The following is a 23119-nucleotide window of genomic DNA, read 5'->3' on the forward strand; positions in this document are numbered from 1 at the left end:
TCATAACAAGGAATCCTCTACTGTATGGTTAGATAAACAAGCATCCCGTGAAAAATTAGACCCTGTTAAGGGGCTGGGCGACAGTGTAGCATTCTGTCCAACACAGGAACAGTATGGCAGGATCATGCAGCAGGGGCTGTGGCTTGTTTTGGGAGCGTAGATGGACATGTGTAATGCACACCGTGTGCAGAAAACATGAACAGAAGACATCGATGCAACTGATAATGGAAAGTTTGTGAATTTTACAGCAGGGTATGTGGCATGCATTGTACATCAGCTGTCAAAGCACTGCTTGTTCATGAAACATCAACACCATCCCAAGTTTAAGACAACCCAGCCTTTGAACAATGTTTCAGTGCACTCTGAGAATGCCAGTGTATAAAGGTTTTTAGTTAAGGCTCTGATATAGTTCACCACCTGTTTCAAAGAACCTAAGAATATTATTAATGATTTATAAAAGGACTTATACAGCAAGAATTTGACAGGAAGCCAATTTAAAACACATTTTTACTCTGTCCTGTACCAGAATGCTCTATAACAAGGTCAATGGGACTCCAAGTATGTTGGTTTGAGCTCTTAAGTTTATTGAACTCTGTTGAGTGAATTCAGTGTACTTTAGTAAACCTATACAAGCCCATACAGCTGAAATGTTTCATCTGAGGCACTTTTTTGTGTTTATTAAAAAGAGGGGGGGGAGAAAAAAAAAAAAAAAAAAAAAAAAAAAATTCCATGAGTTGTTCATACATGACATTTGAAATATAAATTGAACCATTCACTGAATTCCAAATGGGTGCTTTGTGAATTATTGGCCTTCATAATTTATTATAACTTTGATACAAATGAGTATTCAACCTATTTGTCTCATGTGAGACAAATCAGGCAAACCAAGTTTTAGTAAATTTTACAATGTTATTAGCAAGCAGAAAATATTTTCAGGGAGCTGTCATTTGTAGCTTTTAGCAGATGTGACTGTCAGGATTTCATAACAGCTCAGTCAAGCCAAATATAATTAAGACAACTGGAACAGCATACATGAACACCCAGAAGACAGGGCAGAAACTCTGCTCTGCACCAAGTATTAAACCTACTGCAACCAAAATTCTTCTTTGACAAATTTCATCTCTTCCACAAATTGTTCAGGTGGAAAAAGAATGAGTTACCTTACATTAAGGCAGGATGACCAAATCTGTATTAAAGATGTTGGTTGTAGCAAGTATAAGTGAATTACAAAACCTTCTCCCCTTCCACACAGTTTATAGCTCCCACACCCAACGCAATGCATCATCATCTCGAAGGAGCCAAAGTGGCCTATGCACTGGACGAGTCTCAGCAGGATGGGTGGAGATGCAAACTTTAAGGGGGGAAATGGGAACAAGAAGCAACACAACTGGCTGCACTGCTAGACTAGAGCACAGCAGTGTGAGGCCTGGACTGAGCTTCAAGTCACTCTGTACCACTTGTGGTACCGGCTTAGACCACAGTGCTCTCCACATAGCACGGAGCTACTCAAGACAGACGGGATTCATATTTAGAACTACAATAAAATACACTGCCTGTAAAAATAAAAATAAAGGGACATTCACATTAGTTCATTTTCATCTTTAATAAAAAATAAAATATTCTAAAAATCAAAAAATAAAATGGCAACTTTTATACATCTCTGGTGATTATAGCAATAATGGTAGTAAAAAATAAGTTTCTTTTTTTTGTCCCTTCTCACCTAACCCTATCCTCCTGCTCCAAAGATGCAGCAGAATGGTTGCCATATGAAACCAGGGAGTAGAGTCCAATCTCAGCTGCACACTAACTCCTAAAATAAACAGCAAACACTACTGCTTCTATCGATGAGGGTAGCACCTCAGAGCCTGAGACCCAAAAGCATGTGTACATGCCACACACACCCACCCATCCACCAGTCCATCATATACAGACTCATTATACAGCAGGAACTGGTCCAGACTAGAGCACGCACACAAAAAAAAAAATAAATAAAATAAAAAAAAAGTGACTAGCTGTCATGAGCAGTACGATGATACACTAAAATTTCATAAAACCAGTAAAGGTTCGGTGCAAAATTCAAACATTGATTTAACAAATTAGGTAAAGGCTTTTGGCAAATTCAATGAGCTGTTATCTCCAGGCTTTGTTTTACTGCTTCTTCACCATGTGTATAAACATGTGCCAGTAACTGGATATGGCCGTGTGCATCTGCATGTGCCTGTACTGCGAAGTGACCATGTATGTACACGTGCATAAGTATGCTCGGCAGTGTCTGGACGTGATTTAGCACAAGTGGTTGTGTATCTGTGATCTACTTATGTGATTTAAGTAAATCATTGTCTATTATAGCATCTAATTCCTGAAGTCACAATTGGCAGAAAATTATTATTTTTGGCAGGAGGGGGGAAAAAACCCTGACATTCATTGCACCACTCTGTGAAAAAGCAATGAAACCAAGTTTGACTGACTGTGCATGTGTGACCATATGTCTGTGGGTGTGTGTACAAACAGTATGCACACCATTTGCCTCTTGCCTTTTTGCTTCAAAATGTCATGGGAGCATTTGCGAGAATGCAGATGTTCTAGAGCAACACTCCACAAATGCTTGGTATAAAAAGACAATGAAAATATTTGAGGTCTCTATGCACTTCGCTTGCTTTGTTTTGAATAAAAATGGCAACACCTTACACTGAGGGAGCAGAAAGTACACCAAGTACACAATAATACGTACAGTCCATACTTATCTGCAAAACAAAGTACTGTATATGCAAGAAAGTGATTACATAAAAATGTGGCCTTGGGGTTAAGTTTCGGTTAGGGTTAATGAGATAACGTGCAATTACGTAAGCCGTAAACTTGTGTTCCACATAAGTGACTGCATTTAATTAAAAAAGGTACTTACATTGGATTTACATCGTGCTTATCATGTAATTACATAAGTATAATTTGCCCACTTAATATGAAATGGGACCTAAAATTAAAAAGTATGATTCCATCTGAACCAGTTCTAAAATAGTTTCCAATAATGATAAATGTCACATCCCCCCCCCCCCCAACTCCACCCTCTCCATGTTTTTCTGGCACGTTCTTCGGTACAACCAATCAGCAATGCCATTACAGTTACAAGAACAGGTAGCGAGAGAGGAGAGGGTTTAAACAAACTCCCATTGGCATTACCCATGTCCATACACCCATGTCCCCATTGGCCCATTGCCCTTGAAAGGGAGGCCTTCAGCAGAAGTGGTCATCTTCATCTTTGTCGTCCTTCATTCCCTTCAGCCGCAGGCGAGCAAAGTCCTCAAACACAAAGTCATCGTCCTGAGAGAAGTTACTGCAAGGGGCAGAAGTTAGTTCGTTATCAGAACACCACTCGTCTGTAAACACGCTTTAGCATCGGCAGGGAGGAAGTGGCGAGCCTGATGGCTACTAAGTATCCTAATGAGAACACCACATAGACACACAATTCACTTAACCTGCAGGAAGACACTATGCAGTAAATCAGGGAGGCCAACTTAGCAGTCAGGGTTCCTGCTACAGTAAGTCCCAAACCAGAACACAGGATGCAGCTGCTTCTGAGTAACAATCTAAACACAATGCATGGCTGTATTTTAATCATTTCCAGCTATGTGTCAAATTCCACTGTATTCAACACCACCTTCTTTGGAGCACAGGGCAGGTGATGCGCGCTCCTCTGTGGTGGCTTACATGGTGCGGTACAAGAGCAGTTTCACATCAGCTGCAGCAGGAGCACAACTCCCCCCCCACTGCTGGAAACAGACTCACAGGCATCTGACACACCAATGATCGATCTAAATTTGCATCTATTCATTTAGCTGAGGGTTTTCTCCAAATTGACTTACAATGTAAAGCTACTTCCAATTATCAACCCTTTTGTACAGCTGGGTAATTTTACTGGAACAATTTAGGGTAAGTATATTGCTCAAGAGTACTACAGCTGGAGGCAGGATTCAAACCTGCAACATAAGGACCCAAAGGCAACACTATGCTACCAGCTAGCCCCTGCAACTGATTGTTGTGCAGTGTTCTGCTGAGGTAGCCTGATCAATCCAAACACCTATCCTGTCAATTTATCCCACAGATCTGAGGATAATCTTGAGTTGAGATGCAGCAACCAGCCTGCAGCACTCCAAAAGATCAACTGAAGACAGCATAAAATCAGTCATTTACTGTGAAACTTTCTACAGTTCAATGGTGTTTGGGTAAACAGATGCTCTGAAAGTATAAATTAGTGCTGTGTATTAACCTGGAAATCCTGGGCATGACAAACAATTTACAGAAAGCCGAAACACAGAAGCATAAAAAAAAAAAAAAAGACACTCACTTGGTTTCAAACTCTATGAGATTGGTGTCCACAGGGGCATCCTGCTCGGGTACAGCTGTGGGACAGAAACAATGATCTCGCTTCATGTCAGCCACTTGAGAGCGACGAGGTCAATCATACTTACAGCACGTAAACATCATTGAGCAATGCTATCTACAGAGCCTCCAACATACTGGTTAACACTTTAGTCCCTGTGGAGGTTCAACATATCAGTGTCATGACCCTACCTGACTGGGGCCTGGAGCTGGACTGATCTGTGGGTTTGGGGTGCATAAGGACGAAGGGCAGCTCCACAGACACATCGCTTAAAGACAAATCAACAGTGCTTTATTGACAAATGTGGAACCTTTACAATTTGTATTTTTCCATAGCCTGAAGACCATAGTCAATCATTATTCTGGTGGGTTTCTGCTTAACCTCCCTAAAATCCCTTGTTAAATAAAAGATTTCAAAAACATTTAGGCAATGACAACTTGAGAAAAACATTCTAGAATTCAGAATCGACACAAAATCAGGAACCCTCTGATACAGAATGGCTATTGGTGTTCTTGAAGGAGAAGCTCTGCTGACCAAGAAAAAGCCTAAAACCATCCATATGCAACATTAGATTTTTAAAACACTATCAAACAGTCGTCAAACCCAGATCTAACAGTGTTCACAAGGAACTTCAGTTCTATTAGCGGAGCCAGGGGTTACTGATAAGAGTATAAAGGTCATACTCAGAATGAGTTCCTCACTGGAGCCTCCTAGCATTGACTGATAAGACTTACAGGAAATGACTGCAAGACAGTTCACAAACACTTATAGACTCTCCTTCAAGAGCATTCTGAATTAATTTTAAGCTCTAATTAGATGAAAGATAATGTGATAGCAAGGATAAATAGCATTGACTGTCCTTCCCTGAAAGGAAACCATAAGTCAGCCTTGAATGCAGCAGCCTTGCCCAATCAATTTCCTCAGTTCTGAGGGGTATGTTCCAGTGAAGGCCATGCAAGTAGGTAGTAAAATACACATAACTGCATATAGCTGTATAAATTTACACACAGCAAATACTTTGTGTGTGGAGAGAGGAAGAAAAAAAGTTAACACAATAGAAACTCACCCTCCACGTGATACAACCAATTTGACCTTGACCCGGTAAGACACCAAAATCCCCAGGACCTCTTTGTTAGACGCATCTTTCACACTGCAGACAGTGGGGGGGGGGGGGGGGGGGGGGGGGGAAGAGAGAGAGAGAGAGGTTGCTGTATTGAGCTTACAGCCACACAAGCATGGGTCAGAAACACAAATAGAGCACTAAGTATTTCTTCAAGGCTTATGACAGGTAAATAAGGTATCTGGTAAAGAGGGTATATGGAAGAGAGGGCACACAAAGGTTATGCCCAGGAGAGCGCTGTCATGCAGCAGGGTGAGGTGACTTTAGTAGTCAAATTACCATGTCGCTACAGTAATAAAACAATTAACACTGAAATTAAAACCCAGCATACACCAGAGTGCTCATATCTATGGTGTCTACAAGGTAAACAGCATCTGCAGAACACAAGCAAAGCTGTGTGTGAGTAAAGAAGCTTCTGGAACATATAGGGACATAAGGATCTCACATGGTGCTGGAAGCCAGGTTTGTGTCCTCGTGCTTGAGCTTGCCATCCAGCGCGAGACCTCTCTTCTCCCGGTTGTTGCTCAGCGTGGGGGTGAGAGTGTACACCTTGCAGAAGGTGGAGCTGGGAGACACCTGGTCACTAGAATTTGGATAGCAAAAAGCACATATATATATATACACACACATAAAACATCTTATATACACACATATGCATTTCACATGTTTGGTGCCAGGATTTGTGTGAGATTTGTACAGTTAATACTGCAAAAATAAAACAGATGTAGACAGATAGTACAGGTATAGAATAATAGAGGCAGACAGACCAGAGACAAAGGTTGCAAGATAGTTTACGTAAATGCAAATTGGAAAAATAAAAATCATCCCTGCCCCCATTACCCCACATGTGTGGGAGTAGGGTTTGAAGCCAGGAAATCAGAAAGGAGGCCTTGGGAGAGGAAGGTCCTTTGAGGGCAGAGGTATTGTGGGCATCCCCTACAAGGGAGGACGGTATTAATGACAGCAAGACAACATAGAAAGCCAGAGGCCTGAAGCTTGATTTGAATGTTCAGAGTGACTGTCACATACTGAACAGGAACATGACTTCCATTTGGGAGAGGGGGATTTGGGGTCAGTTCAGAGTACATCAGGCTCATTCATTAACTATTTTTTGATGGGGAAATTTCAAACGCGTAGGGTTCAGCACTGGGAGGCCGTAGCGACTCACCGTCTGGCTATGCGGCCGACAGCTTTGCTGTAGCTGTCACAGGAGTGCAGCATCACATTTGTAACCTGCAGCACTGAGAGAGAACATCCGCTGTGACAACTGCAGGGGGGCAGGGCCACGTAGGGCCATTGACGAGTGAAGGCACAGAACAAAAGGGAGGAGCCTGATTGGCAGCTCTGAACTGGCTTAAACCAGGAAGAGGGGAGGGACAAGGCTGGTAACACCTACCGATTGGGCTAACTGGAGCACAGTATGTAAGGAATGTTAAGTGTACAGGTTAACACACCCATAAAATCGCAAGGCGCAGAAAGTGTTTCAGTGTGTGACTAGCTATTGGTAAAACTTGGTATCACATAGTCACACTCACAGTGGGGTAGTCTGCTTAATGGTACTCAGTTTTTCCATATACAACAGTTTTTTGAACAGGACAGCAAAACAAGAGGACCTGAAAAGGAGGGCAGAGAGCAGGAAGAAGGTAGAACACAAAAAAAAGGAAGAAAGCCAAAAAGCCATGAAGCAGACAGGAGCAGTAGAGCCTGGAGAAAGATGGAGGGCGGGGAGAAAGTACTCACTCTGCCTCAACCTGTGCCACGGGACACTTGTACTGCGCAGTGCTAAATAGGCAAATGTCAGCGTACTGCCGCACTGGGGACAGAGAGGGGCAGGAGGGCAGGGACACATCAGTGAGGCTAAAGAAGCTACACAATGTATGGCCTTTACTACAGTCCATCACAGTTGATAAGCTACATGGTAGAGGCTCTTAGACCAAATTCACAGACACAAATAGAGCAGTAACTGTCTTCTGGGACCATCAAGGCCTCCAGAAAAAGCTTGAAAACTTAAATATTAATGAAGTGCAATGTGTGAGATGCCACAATTCCTTAATACTCAAAACCTACTTTAAATTTTGCATTATGTCAATGTTAACTTCTTAAGCTGTTTTCCCCCCCCCCCCCCCTTTCTTTCAGTTGTAACTGGGGCTAGAGTGAACTGTGGTAAACTAAGCAGCATTTTCTGAAAACCTGAAGTTTTTATATAACTGTCATTCATAATTTCTCACCATTATGAAAACAAGAAATATGTTCTCTCAGGAAACTCTTACACATCTTCATTAGTCAGAATGAGTGCTAAGACTTTTCTGGATTGCATTTCTGTCTAACCTTTGAATTTATTTCAGAATTTCTTGGAAAAATTTGCAGTAGGGTGAGAACAAGATGTTACTCAAGGCAGAGGTTCAGAGAGCAGCATGTGCATCCAACATGTGTGTGCAGACAGAGAAAAACAACCCCTCAGCATATTGAATCTTTCAAGTGATTGTGAACAGGGACCATCCTCTGTGCCTTACCAGAAATTTTGACCCGCTTGACTGTTTTGGTGGAGTTGTTGGTAACATGGACATTCACACTGATGGGCTCCCCATGGTAGTAGAGCTGGGAGACAAAGAGTGCACGTAAGCAGCAGTCCATGCACAGTATCTGCGCACATGTATGTCCTTCACATGTACCTGAGCACACTATCAAATATGAACAAAGTAAAATGCATGCATCTCTGGAGTGTATGTCACCTCTTTATCTAGGGAGGCCTCCAAGTGTAGAGAGCGGTCAGACATGAGGAAGCTACGGGTAGTTTCTGCTGTGGGTTGGGGGCCCGGAGTTTCTGGAGCGTATTGCACCTTTCTGATAACCAGTCGGACAGAGTTCCTGTGACAGAATATATACACACAGCGACTATATAATACATATTATACATTTACTCACATGTACAGTACAAATGTACTCGCATGACTATTATACATATAGTAATTAAGACACATACTCCTGTCCGTACCTCAGACTATATTCTTATGAAAAAACCAAACCAGAGGACAGTCTTACCTTTTATGTATCTTTTCCTCCACAGACTTGGCGCAGAATGCTCTGATCTCAAAGTCCACCCCACAGGCCTGAGGCATGGCATGGGGAACAGCAGATGTGAATTAAGTGGAGAGACAGGGCAGGGATGAGGAAGAAAACGTGAAAGCAGCTAGCACATGTGAAGGACTCCTTTCATGATCTCTTTTGCTTGGTATATGGCTGCAGGTCATGTGCATTTGTATGCCTTCTAGAATCTACATATGAGTGTTGTATGTACAACTGTGAATATACACTGTATATCAGGATGCACAGTTTATAGCACCGAGAGCATATATAGCACATACAAGGGCATACTTTGTGGTATACAGCTTGTAATGATAAAAAGGTGAATTTTAAGGCACAGAGCATGCGTGAGGCTATGCCATCAAGGTGAATCACAGAAAAAGAATGTGTACAGAATGTACATGAGGGTAGAAGGTGTGTATCAGGGTATACAGATGTCAGGTCATGTGATGTGCAGTGTCATATTACCTTCCCAGTGTCCTCTGGTCCAGGCTGTAAAGTGACTGAGCAGGGTAGGTTCTGAGGAATCTAACACAGACACAAGTGGGGTGAATCCAACAACCAAACGTACCTCAAAATAAAGTTCAGCAGAACATTTTTCATACACAGCCATAAGACAATGTATTTATAAGAGCAAAACTTGGCATTCACAAGTGAAGCTGAACCTGGTACTGTGTGCAGGTTCAAAGCATTCTCTCCTACATGAGCATAAGTAACTAGTGTTGAAGTAGTGAGTGAGAAGTAACTTACAGTAAAGTAGAAGGGGTATGCATGTTGGCCCAGCTTCTTTAGGAGTCTCTCCTGCAGACGGCTGTAGGGCTTACGCTCCTCAGGCAGAGGTGGGTATGCCTGGAAGGTGGATATGTAGAGGTCCTTCCTGAAGGACAGGCCCAGCACATCCAGGTCCTCGCGCCCATACCGAAAGGCGCACGTCAGTGTCACGAACACTGGGGAGCCACAAATTGCAGCAATATCAAAAAAGGGGGGGTGCAAACACAAGGGGAAGGGAGTAACAGGAATAAAAAGTATGTAGCACAGAAAGGGAGTGTTGCAGAGGGTTTGCAGAGAGGATGTGCAGATGAGAAATAAGGTAAAGTAGGGAAGGGGGGGGGGGGGAAGATGGAGGAACAGGAACAATGCCAGTGAATAGCCATGACCTGTCACTACCTTTTCTGTCTTTCAGGTATTCAGGGTCAATCAGGAGAACACCATCTACAGAAGTGAGAAAGAAGAAATGTGTCCTTCTGTCCAAACAGAACAAACTCTGCTCGACACAGAGGAAGACAGTTGTGACTTCACTTGATTTGGTTAAGTGAGACTGAATGTTTCATCATACCATGCAGTTTTAAACAAATGAAAAAGGTGCTTCCTTCTTCCCAATATGTGCAGTACCCCATTTTGTTTATCAGATTTCAACTATTTCTTCCGCTAATTTGCAGTGCATTTGTAACACCAAACCTCAGGTTTTCCCTTGCTTTGGCCTTGCTGTCCTCATTAGTGACACTCAATTTAACCACTCAACCACACTTAAGTCTACTGGGACACATCACTATGACAATTTAAAAGCAAAATCCCAAGGCCAGGTTAAGAGTTACACAACAATATGGCATCAATGGCAACAGCTTCATTACAGAATGCATCACACACATTAAAGGAACATGGAGCTAGCCTGTGCTATGTAAATGTGCTCACTAGCTTAGCACTGCTTACCAACCTCTCACCAAGCCCAAGTCAACAACTCACCCACTGGATCCACATGGTCTAGGTGATCCACAAAATCTCTCTTCCCCAAGTAGACAGTCAGCTGTATTAAAAGAAAGAAACACTGAAACACAAACACATGCCCTGCTGAATACCCAGCGATGACTAACTTGACTGAGCAGCTCACTGTGGAAAAACAAACATGCTCATAAACCAACTGCACCACAGTAAAACAAACAAGAAACCAGGGTCAAGGTGACCCAATGTGACACTACAAAATGAACCCAAACTGACCCCTAGATATTCAACTCCCTTCTTGAAGACAACTGTCCCAGGTTGTACAGTACAGAGCACATCATCCATACACACCACGTCTTCCATGACACACACGCATCCAAGCAATTAAGGGAAGAAAGAGCAGTTACAGAGTACAGGTAAGAGCTAAAACAGGAGACAATTAAACTAGATAGTTCCTACAGGTTAAATAAATTTTTAGGAAGGAGGGGGATGAGAGAGATGAAGGTGAGGGGGGGGGAAGGAAATAGTATAAGAACTAGTAAAAATTAGAGAGAGATACAAAAAGGAATGTGCTACTTTAACTAGGTGGAAAGAGGAAGTGTCAGATGGAAAAACAGCTAGGGAGAGAGAGACCTATACAGATGAATCAGTCCACTGGGACAGAACAAGGATACCGCCTCATTTTCTGCAGGCACACCCTACACACAGAGTATAAATAAGTCAAAAACCCATACATGCATAAAAACAGGGATTTTTACCTTACAGTTGGGGCTAGACTTCTTGAAGACTCTGGAGGGGGGGAAAAAGAAAATCTATGTAAATGCAAAGCTTTCAAGCCTTATCCACTGTAATTGTTTGGGTATTACTACAATAATATAAAGTATATACAAAGCCAGCTCCAAGGCTTGTAGATCAGCACAGGTGTGCCCTTTCCTCAGGTACAAACTCTATTATGATCCCAAGTGTCTGACGATAGGACACCAAGGGTGAAGTAACAATCAACTGCACACAGGAAGCGTACAAAGCAAAAACAGAAACAACTGCAAACTAGACTACCTTTAATGTCTCAGACACTCCTCGCAAATGCCCCATCCCTCCCGCCCCAAGCTCGGTCCGAGTGAAGGGGAGAGAAGCAAGTGGCATAAAAGGAAGCTGAAAGGAAGTCTGACAATGAGGGTGTCAAAACACTCAGGAACACAGCCTGATACAAGAGGAAAAGAGCATAGCAACTGAAATAAAAACACTGAGGGTTTACAAAATACCAATAACATTCTCATCCGGACCCTTCACTGAATAATTCTTAGAATTTTTCCTTTACTAGAAGGAGAGCAAGGTAAGGACAGAAGAGAAAGAGGGAGTAGGGGGGAAGGGAGACAGGAAAAAGAGGAAGAGAGGGCGAGAGGAAGAATGCAAGAAGGAGGAAGGGGCACTTAGTCTTTTCAGTTCATTAGAAAAGTCAGCAACAGCAGCTGATTGCAGGAAGGCAAAGTTTGAGAACAAGATGGTGTGCGACAAGGCCTCCACTTCCTGTCCTTCACTTAACCACAGGGACTCTCCCACAGATGGCAAAAGACCTCCATCACTAAGCGGAGGACAAAAACAAATCCTTAACATGCATTTCTTTAACTCAAAGTATCTGTTCCAAAATCTCTTAAGATGATTATCAAGCCCATGCAAATTCTACCTTATTACACTACTTGGCATAAACTGTCTATGGTACTTATGCAAGTGAAAGCATTGATTGCCTCCCGTGCACCGACACCCCTCCACACTGATAGCGCAAAGCGCACAATTAAAGATGAAAAAAAACTAAACATAAGAGGCACATCACCCTGGCGCTCTCTGGTAAAGTCGTCATATTAATACAGCGGCCCCAGGGTACCACCCACACCTCTCATACGCAAAGAGAGACATGCAGAAGGATAGATGTACAGAAAACAAGCACAGAAGCACTCATTGAAATAAAGAAAAACATAGAGCTAGCAAACACACACAGGACAGCTCTTTAAAGCTCCAGGGATTGATTATTGTAGTGAAAGCACACAGTTCATGAGACAGAGGTACATGTCAATCAATACTCAGTGCGGGCTGAACACTGATTTAGCTTTAAGGTCATTTAGCAGAGGTACAACACGCACAAATCGCACACAACAAAATAGGTTTCATTCAGTTGCTATGGCAACCAGATGGGGCATTGTCATGTTACTATGACAACAGGATAAAGCCAAGTCAAAATAAGTATTGGTCAAACTATGCTGGGAAGTCAACCAAAAAGACCTCAGTCACAGTGAGATACCACCATATTGATATCTGCCACAGAGACCCCCCCAATTATGTCAAAACTACAAAATGGACATGCAACTGAGAAAATGTAGAGAAGTGACGATGGTTGCCAAGTCATCCGTACACCAGAGGTGTTAACATATCTAACCGCTGAGCTGGCTGTATTCAGCCAGTACAACAGGTGCTTAATGTATGTATACAAGCACAGGAACCTCTTACAAGAATGTAAAAGCTCTTTTGAGCATGGCAAAGGTTAAACATTCGAAATTCAGCTACATATCACTATTTCTGATCACTGCTGCACACTGAGTGCTAATGAAAGATGTTGCAGCAAACTAAATTCAAATACTGAATACGGGCATGTTAATTTGATTCTGTGCAATTGTTTCAAATCAATTTGTTTAATGGGTGTATGAATAACTATTACATGTGGACAAAGATATGAGGTGTGTGAGAAAGTAAGACTGTCATACACCAAAAAGTCCTGGATCACAGTTAATTGATCTGTTCATTTATGTTTACCACTTAGCTAGGTTGAGCTGCACTGATGCAGATGTAGTCCCGATGAGAGCAGGGTTTCAGGTACTTTACGTCCTAGACAAAACATCAGCTCAGCACAGGGCACATGAATACTCACTCTAATGGACAGACACACAATAAGGAAAGGGAGAGTCACCACAAAATTTGAACAGCACCTTTTTCGGACTGTGGGAGGAAACCAGGGTACCCAGAGGAAACCCACAATGCAAACCCCACAGTGCAAAGCTGGGGTCATATTGAAACCTGCTGTTCTCCAACCCAATGGCAACCACACAATCCCCTGAGCTGGAGTGGGATCTCAGGCACTTCTAGGACTTTCAAAATTCTGCCTACTAACTATCCATGGAACAAGACCTTTCACAGAGCAGGCTTTAATTGTGTCAGTAGTGCATCCCGAGATAAGTATACTTAAAGTGAATAAAATGCCTGGTGTGTGAGAATGGCGTGCATGTCGTAAGAGAATTTTTTTTCTGTAAATTCTATTTTGAACACATAAAACTTAAAAACCCACAGGAAAAATTACAGAACCCCATATAAGCATATTAACCAAAAAAGGAGGGACTAGTCCCTTACTCTACTAAATGCTAATGTATCGTGTTTTACAAGCTACAGAAAACCAAGTACCTTTTCCCAAAAATGTGACGCTGTTATGGAATAGAAACAATAATCAAGTGTGAAAACACTGGTTTCAAACACACACGTAGTGATAAATCAGTCCATGCATACTGAAAAATCTGTTTTAGCAATCCAATAGGCATTTTGAGCTGCTGAGATGCAGTGCCACACTCAGATTATTCAATGTCATACAAAGACCATAAGAACACTGAACTCTGAATTTAGGACTAATTCAACTCTGAAACCCTGGGATGTGGATACAGCAATAGTTTTCCTACAGCATGTTGCTTCCAGCACATGAGACTTCCATGCACCTAAGAAATAAATGCAAAACTCAAATACTCAAGACAATCAGATTCCGTGTTACTGTGCATGCATGCACAAAGATTTCTCACTGACATTTTAAGTTCAACACCTAAACCAAAGCTCTGGTCATGTGACCATGTGACTTCCTGCCACCCTGCTATCCACACACACTTCCTCTGATGTCAGCTGACTCTGCATATGCTAAGATCAAGGAAGGACAGAGACAAAGGGTCAACCACCAAGTAGCGCAAACACTGACAACAGTCCATTACTAACATAAGTCATAACAATGATCACCGGGTGGGTGGCAGGTCAGGTGATGAGATGATAAATGGTACTTTTAATAGACTTGGCTAATGTTTTAAAGTGGGTTCAGAGGATGTCTTGTAACAATCTGACTTCCTTTCCACAAACCAAGGGGTTCAATGATACACACACACACACACACACACACACACACACACACACACACACACACACACACACACACGATCTTTGTAGGCCTGGAGCAGGGCACACTGGGGGGTATGCTGGTAATCCGGTTCTGAAATAATCTGCTTCCCTTTGCCCTCTCACTTGTTTTTCTTTCTTCAGCCAGGAAATTAAAAACGATGCTGGAATCTGCAGAGTTTTAGATGAGGGATGGGGGGTAGGAACTGCAGGACAGACACTGCTACAGCAGCAAAGTAGCCAAAATCTGATTAGCATCTGAAGCTAGCAAGATGCTACACAAGAGAGCTGACAAGCAGAGAAAGGGATACATGTGTTTAAAATGGAAATGGTCACAGAGTCCAAGCTTTTCTACAATTTTCATTCTGAATCAAAAGTAGATGCAATGACATGTCTACAGAACCAAGGGAAGAGTTGCATATGGGAGTGTGGGAAAGTGAGCACTGTTGTCTGCCCTTCCAGGTGCAAAAGGAAGTAAACCTTGCCAAGCAACAGCTGTAACTGGGAGAAGGCAGCCAGAAAGCAAATTAGCTGGTTTGTACACTTGTGATCATGATGATATAGCACAAGCAACAACATGTACAATGATAACACATGGGGGGGGGGGGGGGGGGAGGGGTCCTCCACAGCTGCAGAACAATCACAAATAGACCCACCTCTTGCTTCTTTCAGCAACCAAAAGGAAGCCCTGCCTTCCCACCCACCTGAGTTGGTACAAGTGTCTTACCCTTTGCCCAGATTAAAAATATTTGGTCTTTTACTGGCACATTACACTCAGGACTAAGCTCTGAAACACATTTCAGCTCCACTTGACATGTTATTCTCAGCAAGCTTTCTTAAAGTTAGGGAGCATTAACACCCACTCCAGCAACGACAAGTTAGCATTAGCATCCGTGTCCATTTTAAGACGGTTTAAAGTTCGCTTCTACCTGAGCAAGATTAAAAGTATATTTAAAGTTTCCATATCTCTGTATTAGTATTGACTGCTACCTGTTTTCAGTGGCAGCGGATATTAGTATTTGTTTCCTTCATACAACTTGGTGTTTGTTACCAACTTTGCAGAAGTCCCTTTCAAGCACTAAGAATCCCCAAAAACATCCATTTTTAACCTCAACGGGATACAATAAGAACGTGTTTGATGGTACTACCACACAACAAAGTAAGCATGTTGACAGCAACAGTCCACAGCTCCTGTCATCTTTACACCACTCAACTCTTAGATCCCTTCAAACTAATGTGGAGAGAGCATAATGAACACAGTGAAACAGAAGAAAACATATCTCTGCTCACCAATTATAGACAACTAAAGAAGTTGTGCAGCAAACCACCTTCCTACAAAGAGGTGTAACAACAGCCAATGGTGTCAGTGACTATGAACTTCTTCAGCTCTTAATTAAAATTATTCAGATTTGCAAACACTTTGGGATTTGGCAAGTTGCAATCCGTACTAAATGCTCAGGTCAGAAAAGGAATCCTAAGAAACTGGCAAGTAAGTTCAAATAGTTTCAAAAGGATTTTTCTGAAGGGAAGTGCAAGAGATGGGGAGTGTGTGCGACCCCCTGAGAAAAAGAAGGCAGCAACAGACGCTTGCCCAATCACGCTGTAGTCACACTTCCTCTATTCGGTTCACTCGCTTCCTATCCTGGTTGCGAAGGCCTCTGTGAGAGGAACCTGCTCTGCATGCATAAAATGCATGTGCACAAACAGATATGCACCACCGAAAAGCACAAACATATGCGCTGACCAACACATACAAACGGATAAATGCATACTAACAAAAACACATGCACTGGCAAGTAAACAAAAACACTGAGGTTTTGGGCATTTCTTTCTGGATTGCACAACTCTAAAAAGAGCTCTTTGCTTAAAATACACTCTTCCTTTTTTGCCTGCATGCATGCAGTCCAAGAAATTAGAGCAGTGAACTGCAGGTGGAAGAAACATCTAAAACCAGAAAGGGCAAGAGAAAGCTTAGGAAAACTGGTGCACATACCCAGAGAATGGCAGTCAGGACTGTATAGATAAAAGGGCAAGGAGACTACTGGAGTAGCTGCTGGAATCATGCAGCCAATGAAGATGCCATCTGAACCCCACCACACCGCATCTAGGCAACATTTCCCTGTATTCCATCAGCACAACAGAGAAGAAACAAATCAAATGCTTTGTGAAGCAACAGGCCATACCCATACCAACAGTGGCATATAAGGGAGGAGACACTATTTCTGACATTATCTAAGGGAGTAAATATTGTGGCTGGAGATTGAAAAGAAATGTGCATAACTCCAAACTCACCTGGGACGGACTAGCCTCTGGCAAACATACAGAGAGTCACACAACAGAACGTACCTATATACTTAGGCAAATCAACAATTTGACACGAGGCATGCAGAAAAGTTTGATTTGAAAAATCCACTAGAATGTGAAGGAGGAAAGAGGGACACAACAGACCATGTAGTGCATGGCTTGGTATTATAGACCATATTCAGTTATACAGCTTGACCTTTCATTGAAGCAATCTGACCACTTAGCTCCCATGCCAACCGTAAGACCAGTCCCGGTGCCAACAGCTCCAATTAGGTGACTAGCAATCTCAAATGAGAACACTAACTGAACTTGAGGCTCCTGAAAGCAGAACACCATTCTCACAACCCAAGATTGTTCTTTTATTATCCAAGAAGCAGGAGCAAAGCCAAAATGCTAGCCCTGTGGGATCCTGTAATGTTCAAGGCTATGTGAGAGGGTCCAGCTACAACACATGCAAACCCATAACTGAAGATTGGCAGCTCCTTCAGAAACAAAAAGGGATCCACTCTGGGTAAGGACTGGGTTTAGGCTCCAGTAAGAGACAAGAAACCACCAATCTTGCTGGAACTAGTCAACATGAGGTCACAGGGGTTATAAAGGCACACCACTTAGAAACACTGAGGGCCACTGCAGGGAGCCCATTCTACAGGTGAACTAATGTGCATTTATCAGATGGGGGGGCCACAGATCCTCCTCATAAGCATAGCAACACTATTTAGTAGGAAGGCCTATATCAGTCCTCCTCCTCCTCACCAACCCAAAGGAACAAGAGGAGGAGAAGACTTAAAACTCAAGAACCTGCAAGAGCACGCATGTTTAATCAGGTGCTCAATAAATCCCTCCGACCATTTCTTACCCAGCGCTACATTTCACACACTGCTGCAAGACCCGCTGCTACTGTGTCATTCAACCAGCAGACAGTTGTCAGGGTTAACCAGCCTTGAGCCCTATGGCAATGGCCTGCACACAGTGAACAGGCTCTGCTTCCTCCTGGGACAATGATCCACTCTTTACAGACAAGCAAGAAGAGGACAGCCCCTGTAGGGCAAAACACCACAAGGCTGATATGAAAACCCAGGACAGCAGTATACTGATGCTGGGAGCGGATGTGCCTAGCAGGAATTTAACAATTTCCAGGAAACCCCCCTCCCAGGTAGAAGTTATATCAGGACAGAAAAACAGACACACTCCAGTTCTGGGGGGGAGGGATTTGTAAAAGTGTATAGGCCAATAACTCAATGATTAACTCCGAGCTATTTGATTTTCTATCCTTCCTAAAGGGAATTAGCAAAACAGGAATAAGAAGAGAAAGAATAGGCTGAAACCATCACAACCACACAGTAATTCTGTTTGTTGGTTGATATTTTGTCATGCCAATTCTTTGACACTTGTAAATGCTCAAACTGTCTGCTGCATTTCTGAAGTTAACATGGGACAGGCTCAAACTCATTCAAATTTTGCCTTTCAGTCTGGGAGAAGCTGCACCTCCTGCCCTCTTCCTCCTTTACAGGAAAAACTTGGACATCAGCCCCAACCCCTACAAGAATGATGAGATGCATGGAGTAACTGCATGAGAAACAGGCACAAAAAAAGTACAGAGGCATGAATACATCAATTGATTTTGAAATACTCTTGCCAACAAAGTGCTCTCAGGGTGTTTGACAATACACTGATTGCACAATGTAGCAAAATACACGTAACAAGAAACTGGAATTAGTGGCATACAACAGATGGGTTCATAGTTTACATTTTTTCATTTAGCTGACACTTTTCACTAAAGATACTTATAGTGTTGAGGTCACAATTAATTTACCCATTTGTACTGCTGGGTAATTTTACTGGAACAATTTAGGGTAAGTACCTTGCTCAAGGGCACTACAGCTGGAGGTGAGGCTTGAACTTACAACCTTTGGGTCCAAAGTCAGTAGCTCCAACCACTATGCTACTAATATATAACTAAAAACCAGCGAGAGCAAAAAAAGGCAAAAGAGGCAGGGGGGGGGAACCCTACAAGTCAACTGGCAACCCAGCCCACCTGAGCATACTAACTTTATACTTGTAGAGATGTAGAGAGTATTCGTGAAGGAAGTACTCAAAAACTTACAAAAAATGTGATATGGTACGGACTTTGGGTAACATACCAAAGTCTACCATCAGCTCATACACCAATACTGAATTGCACTATTTTTGTCCATGGAGACATTAGCAAATGGACCAAAACCCTAACCCAATGGCCAAAACACCACAAATAATACTTCAACATTATCCAACAAGTCTGCCAACTGGTTTTAAAAAAAGGCACACATAGAATGTCTTAATTTAGTTTAAAAAAGCTCTGAAGAAACACAAATATTTGTACCTATGATAAAAAAAAAAAACAGGGTAGGGATAGGTTGTACCTCCTGTTATTGCCCTTGCCTAAAGCCTCTCATAGGAAGTGTGTATCAGCAGATACAGCTTGTAGTGCAGTGGCTACAGCTGCTGTCTGGATCCAAAAGGGCACAGGTTCAAATCTCATCTCCTGCTGTAGTGCCTTTGAGCAAGGAACTCACCCTAAAATTGCTCCAGTAAAAAAGTTAGTTTACCCATTTACACAGCTGGGTAAATAACATTAAGTCACTCTGGAGAAAGACATCAGTTCATCAAGGAGAGCATTTGAAATATTTTCACCTCCCCCTGCCAATTGGAAGCCATAAATAGACACATACTAAAACTATGAAACATGGCAGATGACCTGAAAACAGTGCTATGCAAATACAGAGGCACTCCCGCAGCATGTGTCCCTTCACACAGATTTCCATTTTCTGGTTAACAAATTAACATCCACTTCCATGACGGTGCATAAACTCCAACCTAAATGATTAGCAAATGGACAGCGAGGTGACACAGCGAGCAGTGCTGCAGTCTCACAGTGCCTGGTGCGAGAGGTCGTGCGTTCGATCCCCGCTCGGTCTGTGTGGAGTTTGCATGTTCTCCCCGTGTCTGTGTGGGTTTCCTCCGGGTGCTCTGGTTTCCTCCCACAGTCCAAAGACATGCTGTTCAGGTTCCCCCATAGTGTGAGTGACAGAGAGAGTGTGTGTGTTCCACTGATGTATGGATGAGTGACCCAGTGTAAGTAGTGTATCTAGCAGTGTAAGTCACCGTGGTGAATAAGGTGTGTGGGCTGGTAATACTACAGAGTTCACTGGAAGTTGCTTTGGAGAAAAGCATCTGGTAAATACATGTAATGTAAATCCCAATATTATTGCAATTAAAAAAAAATTCCTGAAGCACTCAGGCTTGCAGATCTAAACGATTTACCAAAATATGAAGAAGGTCTTCTGTGTTGATCATTTCTCTGTAGCCGGCAAACAATAAGTGCATGAGGGGGCGGCAGCAGCAGCAGGTGCCTCGCGGTTAAGGAACTAACTCGGCAGTCTTGCTATTTTACACGTTGAACTTGAGCAAAACCTTCTTATCCAGAATTGCTCAAGCACACAAGATATAGACAGCTCTTCCCACTGAGTGGCTCAGACTATAGATAAATACAGGAAACCTCATCCTGGCGTGAGTACTACGACGTCCCTTTACTAGATGATCTCAGTGGAGATGTGTGTCAGTCAGAGGTGCCAGCGTGTTCGTCACCGAGGTGAGACCGGCGCCGATCACCTCACCTGCTGCAGCCCCGTTACTGTAGTGTAAGCTCCCGCAAAGGTCATCGTGATAATCATCATCATCATTTGGCCTGGTGGCCGTGCCGAGGCTACATCACCCACACACACAGCCAGCGTCAGCGCACGAAGACAACCGAGGCCGGTTACTATAACGAGCCGAGCGAAGGACTCAAGGAGCGCCGAGTCCCGCCGGCACCCCGCTGCACTGACTGACTGAGCCACAGCCTCAGTCGGATACCCCACCCTTCGGGGGAACCAGCTCGCTGTGTGTTAGCGTAACAACAGAAATGCGAAGAGCGCAATCCCGAACAGGACCGGTCAGCGCCGCGGGTTTTTAACGACTTTTCTGTCACGCTTCGCTTTTCAACGGCAGACGGTGCGTGCACTCGAGGCTCGCGCTTTACAGCTCCACCCTTCCAGCAAAATCACACCGACGGGTCTCTTCAGCGGCGCTTCGCGCTAATTAAAAACCAAAGAGGGATTTCTCGTCCCCCCCGCTGCGCTGGCTGGGACGCCTACCTGGTCCCCGCCTTATCGCCCATCTCCTCTGAGCGCTGCTGGGTGTGAGGATACCGCTGGTATGGTAGTATGTGTTTCAATGTCGCTACACCTCCTCCCTTTCGCACGGTCGCCCGTCGGGTTGCTTCGGCCTCCGCGCTCCTCCTCGCTCTCCTTTCGCGAGCTAGTTTCCGCAGTCGAGGGACGGAAGCCGCTCGCTTGTCAGCCCCCGGCGCACAGGGTGGAGAGATGGGGGAGGCGGGACTTAACCACCCATCACCTAGATTGGCATCACTGCCGAACAATCGCTGCGTACGTACTACGTGCGTCATCGAGACTCTCCGAACACCCCCTCCCACCGTGCCCTTGGGAAAACCAATTAAAACCGCGTTTTAGGAAAACAATGAGACTGGAGCTAATTGATAAGCGAAGCACCAAATCACAGCCTCAAATTGGTTTTACGCACATGGAACAGCCAATCACAAAGCGAGAATACAGGCTCGCTTGTAGTTTGCTTTAATGTTTGCGATGGCCTGAAGGGGGTCCTGTATGTCCGGACAGCGAACCGCAGTGGAGGGCGTGCAGAGCTCGTGTTGTAAAATGAGCAGTTGCACAGTAACAATCCGTAATAGCTCCCTGTAAATGTTAGATGAAAGATTAATGTTGCCTGTTAGTCAAAAGGTAGCGACGCTGAAACTACATTTGTAAATTATTAGCTTACTTTCTCCTTAACTGAAGTGCTAAAAACATTCTTACACCATCTCTCTGTTACACGCGCTTCGGTGAATCCAATCAATGTTAACCGTGGAACAAGCAAACACTTAACACGTTAGTTTCACATCGAACAGCATTCAAAAGACAGAATATCAGTTACGATGGATGTCAAGTACGTCTGATCAGCGAAGCAACTGAATTGATTTCCAGTGTCAGGATTTAACACCGCAGAAAAAACTCATCTGTAAATTAATCATGAATTCGTGGCTGCGATGACAGTGAGGTGAAAGATACTTTGTGTTTGTCTGATGCATTTGTAACGTTAAAGTGGTTTACTTGACCAACTAAGTTGAACTGTCATATTATATTCCTAATAGTGGAGGAGCTCAGCTCATAGAAATACATGCAGGTTGAATGAATGGCATATGAACTGTTTCTGTTCTCATAAAAATGGCAAAAGAGGATATTTTATACTATATGAAGCATACATATATAATAAATAATGTGTGATCTAAGGTGTTATTTCAACTGGTTTCACTGCAAAAAAAATAAAGAAAAAAAACGGACACTCCAAAAAGTTGTAATTTGTTGTAATTTTTCTTGAAGTCTGTACGACTAATATTTCATATTTTTTGTATAAATGTGGGTGCACGTGAGGACTGCACGAGTTCTGATCACAAAAACAGTCCCTTGGCTGCAGTGATAAGATCTTACATGGGTTGTATGATGATTACATGGGCGAATTTGGACGGGAGATGAGCAAACCGCGGGTCAGTGCACTGAGTTGAAGTCCAGCTTCCGGTCACAAGGCCCTATTGACCGCGAAACCAATTACATTTCGGTCAAGAAAGAGCAAAAGGTCCAAGGTGGTATCACCGGGCCTTGAAAAATCTGGTACTGCATTAACTGACACCGCTGCAGTTTACAGTTACATCATGGCCTGAGAATGTTCAAACAGTTGTACAGGTATTCACAAACTCTGACTGTCAGGCCACGTTAAAGAACACGTACCACTTGAATGACATCCTAACCGAAGCTCCAAAATCACAGGCAGATTTGGCTCATATGAATGCAGGGTTAGAAGACAGTAACAGGTCTCGTACTAACTTGCAGAAAGGATGCTGTCATCTATTATACCTGAACATGTCTCAGGCTTGCAAATAATGTTTGCCAGCCTGTGGGAAATTTGGGGAAAAATGCAAATAATTTTTTTTTCTTTGGGATGAGGTGAGAATTCTCTGCCTCTCCTTGCTTATAGTGACACCTACAGTCAGCTAGTCTTCTACAGAACTACAATTAGAAGAGGGTAAAATAGCCTTCTCCTAACTCTAACCAATAACAGTTATCACATATAATGAAGCTGCACCTGCTTTTTAAAAAAAAAAAAAAAAAAAAGGCACATAATGTATATATGTCACTTCCAGGTTTATGTAGGTGTTGTGCTTCAAGGGACAG

The 23119-nt window shown here is 43.2% G+C and overlaps 1 protein-coding gene across 2 annotated transcripts; it reads right to left on the bottom strand.

The window, feature by feature from the left end:
- Positions 1–1032: 1032 nt before the first annotated feature.
- LOC108923124 (arrestin red cell) lies at positions 1033–21191 on the bottom strand. 2 transcript variants are annotated; one of them, XM_018733661.2, is made up of 15 exons: positions 20972–21191; positions 11060–11090; positions 10326–10386; positions 9750–9794; positions 9333–9529; positions 9051–9110; positions 8541–8608; positions 8231–8366; positions 8012–8096; positions 7239–7311; positions 5944–6081; positions 5445–5528; positions 4570–4646; positions 4343–4397; positions 1033–3331 (listed from the first exon to the last, which is right to left on the bottom strand). In XM_018733661.2, exons 1-15 carry the CDS (start codon positions 20992–20994, stop codon positions 3232–3234), a joined length of 1233 nt encoding a protein of 410 aa, XP_018589177.1. In that variant the 5' UTR covers positions 20995–21191; the 3' UTR covers positions 1033–3231. The 2 variants fall into 2 exon arrangements, with proteins under 2 accessions (XP_018589177.1, XP_029113133.1); XM_029257300.1 differs by lacking the exons at positions 11060–11090; positions 20972–21191 and adding an exon at positions 10578–10664.
- Positions 21192–23119: the final 1928 nt, after the last annotated feature.

This window comes from Scleropages formosus, chromosome 13 (genome assembly GCF_900964775.1).
Source record: "Scleropages formosus chromosome 13, fSclFor1.1, whole genome shotgun sequence".
NCBI lineage: Eukaryota > Metazoa > Chordata > Actinopteri > Osteoglossiformes > Osteoglossidae > Scleropages > Scleropages formosus.